This window comes from Lactuca saligna, chromosome 2 (assembly GCF_052625555.1).
Source record: "Lactuca saligna cultivar CGN05327 chromosome 2, ASM5262555v1, whole genome shotgun sequence".
In the NCBI taxonomy this organism is placed as follows: Eukaryota; Viridiplantae; Streptophyta; class Magnoliopsida; order Asterales; family Asteraceae; genus Lactuca; species Lactuca saligna.
Genome location: NC_136418.1, coordinates 176,990,751 through 176,996,824, shown reverse-complemented (window position 1 = coordinate 176,996,824; position 6,074 = coordinate 176,990,751). Strand labels below are relative to the sequence as shown.

The 6,074-nt window shown below is 30.3% G+C and overlaps 1 protein-coding gene across 1 annotated transcript; it reads left to right on the top strand.

Annotated features, from left to right (window-relative positions):
• Nucleotides 1–3,571: 3,571 nt before the first annotated feature.
• LOC145032958 (18.5 kDa class I heat shock protein-like) lies at nt 3,572–4,438 on the top strand. The gene has a single exon (XM_078981925.1). The coding sequence runs from the start codon at nt 3,718–3,720 to the stop codon at nt 4,204–4,206; it is 489 nt and encodes a 162-aa protein (XP_078838051.1). The 5' UTR covers nt 3,572–3,717; the 3' UTR covers nt 4,207–4,438.
• The last annotated feature ends 1,636 nt before the right edge of the window (nt 4,439–6,074 follow it).

The following is a 6,074-nucleotide window of genomic DNA, read 5'->3' as shown; positions in this document are numbered from 1 at the left end:
AGCAGTCATTTTTAGGACCGTTTTGCAAACTTTTTTATTGAGCGTAAATTACATGAATGATCCCAATAGTTTGGGGTAATTTGAATGTTTGGTCCCTAACTAATTTTTTTTTAATTCAGAAGGTCCTTACTGTTTGTTTTTGTTACGCATATGAAAAATAGATAAAAGTTGTTATTCTGTTTTTTTAGACTATTCGATTCTTAGTTCATAAACAAAAACCAAACTGAAATCCAAAATAATAGTTCGGTTTTGCTGAAAACTAATCAAAAAATCTGAATATCCTAACCAAATAGTTCGATAAAAATTATTTAATTGGACAATTCGGGTTTATCCGAGTAGTGAGCAACCCTAATAATAAGCAGTCATTTTTAGGACCGTTTTGCAAACTTTTTTATTGAGCGTAAATTACATGAATGATCCCAATAGTTTGGGGTAATTTGAATGTTTGGTCCCTAACTAATTTTTTTTTAATTCAGAAGGTCCTTACTGTTTGTTTTTGTTACGTTTTTGTTCTCTGTCTTACCTAAAAAGACTATTTGCTTGATTTTTTTAATTTATTTAAATAAATACACCCTCAACCTCACTTCCAGATCACCTTACCGTACCTTACATACCCCACCTTATTTAAATAGATTAAAAATTCAAGGGCAAAATAATATTTTAGGTAAGACAAGGACCAAACGCGCAACAAAATCAAACTGTAGGAACTTTTTGAGTTAAATAAAATAAATTAGGAACCAAACGTACAAATTACTTAAAACTATAAGGAACATTAGTGTAATTTACTCTTTTATTGACCATCATTTGATCACATCCTCAATGTTTTAACTTTAGACATTTCTTATTGGGTGTCGAGAATTTATTCGGTGATCTGTAAAGGTGATAGTTATAGATATACAAGGTTGTTAAGATAGAAATCTTATACATTATCGTTTTTTGCTTTGCAAGATCGTGATCGTAAGATCGAATAAAACCGTAATATCCTACCATAAGCATTTTTAAACATAAAAAATATATATTCATCCATCATATAACCATCCAGTTAACGATAAATATTTTAAACATAAAAATACATTTCTAATATACTATTTAACGATAAACAATTCAAAATGGGCATTCTACGTGGTTAGTCTAAGAAAAATATTTGATTTTTTTCTTTTTTAAAAAGTATTAAAGATCTTGCGATTTTACTATCGATCCTATGATCCTACCGGAAAACGATCTAAGTAAGATCGAGATCGTACGATCTTACGACCATGATTGCGATTTTAACAACCTTCAAATATACAATATGTTAGATATATATCGATATACTAATCAAGTTCAATTTTTAGTGTTTCTTGTGTACAAAGTTGCTATAGGATATGTTTAACAACGAATTTTCGACAATTTTTAATTTTTAAGAAAAATCTCAATTTGGAGATTTTTTTTTCAACGTACAAGTTTAAAACTATTATCTAAAATAAAAACCGTAGTCCAAAAGCTACTTCGTAACTTTCAAAAATCTTAATGAATATTTTTTTGTACTTTTATATAAATAAACAATACCACCTTCTACTTTCATATACAGGATAATTTATCAAAAAATATCATATTGTAGTGCATTTCTTAAGACCTAGTTTGCTACACTTTACATGAGATTCTCATGGTAAGTCATGATGGACTTGGTCTCCTTTAGATAAGTATAATGTATTTCTATGGAATGTGTGACTGATATAGTAAAACAAGGATTGTAATATTTTGTGCTACCAAAAAAACAAAATAAAATATAAACTCATTCCGATTATAATGCTAAAAACTAGTGAAACCTGTCGTGTCCTAATAACTCTATTATATATATATATATATATATATATATATATATATATATATATATATATATATATATATATATATATATATATATATATATATATATATATATATATATATATATATACTAGTTTATAACCTGTGAGAACCACGGTTACAAAACTAATTAAATTTTTATATTAAAAAATCAAATTTATTAATCAATTATGTTTTATTACTTAAGAAATATTTTTTAGTTATATAAAGGGAATTATACTCAATGATTTAAATAAATGTGTGAAGTTATATCACCTTATAATCTATATTAATTTTATTTTATTTTTCAATCTAATGTTATTAATTTAATATAATTCAAATGAGAAAATTAAAATTTAGAAACTTAAAATGAGGAATCAATTATTAATTTAATGTAATTAGAGGTTTAAAATTTGAAATTTGAAATGGATAATTAATAGATTGACAAGTGGTATGAAAGGGGATATATAACATTAATGAGGAGTCTTAATTGTATGATACTTGTCAATAGGAGATTAAACTTATTCTTTTATTAGAATATGGATATATAGTATCTTATAAAAGAAATTTAACTATTTCTAAAAATAGATTGATTATAATAATAATATTTTTTAAGACATCCAAATGATAAAGCTGATAGTACAAGTAACCATTAATAAAATAATATTAAATTTTAACCATATTTTGAATTCAAAAATTTATCATCAAATCTCCTTATATTTCTCAGCAATTTGATATGGTTCCTTCAAATCTCGGATTCATTCAAATTTTGAACCCTTTTAGATATCCATAAATTTAGCATGTTGATTCAAATATCCCTCCAATCGCATATACCTCTTTGTTCCCTCCTCTGCTATAAAGTCCACCGTCTAGGAACAAAAAATGATTTCATATCCGAAATAACACCATAGTTTGATTATTTTGTCTTCGATATGTACTTTCTTTTGTAACATATCATTTTTGTAGAGGAAACATATCACCGAAAAAATTTTTACACGCTCCGCCGCTTTGCGCGGGTACACTGCTAGTATATATATATATATATATATATATATATATATATATATATATATATATATATATATATATATATATAAGTTCAGGTTCATTTGAGACCATTTTAATTTTGTGAGACCGTGAGAACAAATCTAAAAACAATTTTAAAATGCAAAATAAATGGAAAAATCCAAAAATTCTTTTTGTAAATATTATTTTCGGAACTTGAATTAAATAAATAAAATAAAATAAAAAAAATCCGTTTTTTTTTTTGAAAAATAAGCGAAATATTCTAATAGAATATTACACTGACATATTCTAAAAAATAATTTTAAAATGCAGAATAAATGGAAAAATCTAAAAATTCTTTTTTTAAATATTATTTTCGGAACTTGAATTAACTAAAAAAAATAAAAATAAATTCCATTTTTTTTTAAAAAATACGTGAAATATTCTAATAGAATATTACTCTGATATATTTTAAAAAATAATTTTAAAACGCAAAATAAATAGAAAAATTCAAAAAAAAAATTAATATTATTTTCAGAAATTTAAATTAACTAAAAAAAATAAAAAATACATCTCAGTATATAAAACACATACAAAACAAAATAGAAAAAATAGAATCGATTATAAATTTTTATTGGGCTTAGTGGGATGTGACAGCCCAATTGAGTTTTATGTCAGACAAGCCCATTGCTAGATAATTGAAGTAAAGAATACTCTAGAAAGGCATCAAGGCGCTAGTAGAATTTCTCTGGAACCTTCATGATACTGTCCAAAACCAGTTATATAAACCACGGCTATCAATCGATCAAACAACACCAAATTTCAATTTCCAGTTAGCAATTGTTGGATCTCTATTTAGGCTTTGCTTAGCGATCAGTAACGAGTATGTCGATCATCCCAAGCTTTTTCGGTGGTCGTCGAACAAACATCTTCGATCCCTTCTCTTCACTCGACATTTGGGATCCTTTCGAAGGCTTCCCCTTCAACAACAACTTCCGTTCTCTGTCCGATCGCGTCGGATCTTCTGAAACAGCTTTGTTCGCGCACGCGAATATTGACTGGAGGGAGACTGCGGATGCTCACGTGTTCAAGGCGGATGTGCCGGGGCTGAAGAAGGAGGAAGTGAAGGTTCAGGTTGAGGACGATCGAGTGCTGCAGATCAGTGGAGAGAGGAACAAAGAGAGTGAGGAAAAGGGAGACACGTGGCACCGTGTTGAGAGAAGCAGCGGGAAGTTTATGCGAAGGTTTAGGCTGCCGGAGAACGCGAAAGTGGATCAGGTGAAGGCGGCGATGGAGAATGGTGTGCTGACTGTCACTGTGCCCAAAGTTGAAGTGAAAAAAGCTGATGTGAAGTCGGTTCAAATCTCTGGTTGAATTTGAAAGGTATCTCATATATATATGACTATATGTCGATATTAGGCTAAATCCGTAAGTCGAATAATGTCTGTGGTTGAAGTCGAATAGTGTCTCCCAGTATTGCAAATCTACTAATCGAAAATTTTCGTTGTACCAGTCTGTTGATTAGGGTTTTGAAGTTGTGTTTGCGTTCGTACCGTGCTGTGTAAATGTTTAGTTAATCAGTGAGAACAATTGCAGGCTTCAACAATTTCAGAGGCGTTCTTTCTTTTAGCATCTAATCACATATGGTCATCTCATTTATTTCTATTTAATACTTAATCTTAATCTCAGCATTTAACATTTAATCTTACCATATCTAGGCTAACACTTAACACTTTTAGCATCTTGCAATATCGGCTTTATCCGTATTTTATTTTTATTTTTTTCAATTTAACACTTTATCTTAATCTTAACATAGAGCACTCCTAGCATTCTATTTCATTTTTTATTTAGATTTTTTTTAATTTAATTAAATTATTTTATTTTAATACAAAAACATATTTTATGCACAAATATTAATCAAAATTTATTTGGTTATTTCGAAATGAAGTTTTGAAATAGGAATGGGTTGCTAACTAAAAAGACATACAACTGAAATTTTTTTTTTTTTTTTGCCAAAACTTAAAATAGTTCGTATTGTTTTCAAAAATATCAAGTTTAGTCCTTAATTTTAAAAAATCTCACAGATGATGTTTCAAAATTTTTAATAAATGTTTCAAAATTTTTAATAAATGGTCTTTCTACCTAACTCTGTTAGTTTTCTACCGTTAAGTGAGGAGTATTTTCGTTATTTCAATAAACAGAGATCATTTATGAGGTTTTTTCTATTTAATATATATATATATATATATATATATATATATATATATATATATATATATATATAAAGGGCCCCACCCCTTTCTCTCTCTCACGAGTCAACCACAAGTTCATCTTCTCCGATGAGACCAAAATCACCCTTCTTCATCATCATCCTAGCTACCAGAAACCACCACCTAGTCCACCATTATACTTTCTCTTTCCTGTTCGATTTTTTAGATATGGAATCCACAAAAATCAAACACCTTGCATCCGATTTCAAACTCAAACACGGAGGTGAATGAAAGAAGAGGAAAGAAGACGCAACAGCCTCCCTCGTTCTCCACCACGGTTCCTATCAAAGAGGCTCCACCCAAACACCCCCTCACAGCCGCTAAAAACCCCAATCCTATTTTCTTCATTGGCTCACCGGAAAAACGAAGCAGAAGAATTCTCTCTCTCTGTGTGTGTGTGTGTGCTTGTTTCAGCAAGAACATCAAAACCACCGCTCTTAAGCTTGCTTCCCGTAATCCGACCTCAAATCAAGCCCTCAATAACTACAGAACACGAAGAATGATCCACAGGTTTTCAAGAACGAAATTTCCGTCATCAAACACCAAATCAACCATGAACTCAAAAGACACGATGATGAAGACGACCCCAATGCGTTAAACCCTAGTTCAACCCCTGGCGACGCTCAATCTACGAGTTCAGGAGGAGCCGGAGTAATTCCTCCGGATCTCAAAACCCTAATCGCAGAAGAAGATACTCTCGTTCCAAGAGGAGCTTCGATTCCGATTTGGACACCAGTTTGAAGAATGACGATGGTGATGATGATAAGACTGAAAACGATGAGGCATTGCACAACCACCACCACTGGCACAGGGAGGAAGTTAGGGTTTCGTCTCTCTCTCTCTCTCTTTCTCTTTCTATCTCTCTCCTGTAAGCTGTATAAAATTCTTTCTCGTCACTGGCTCCCCTGTAAGTTGTATAGATTCCATGTCTTATTCATCATTTGATTCCATATCTTCACGAATCAAATTGAA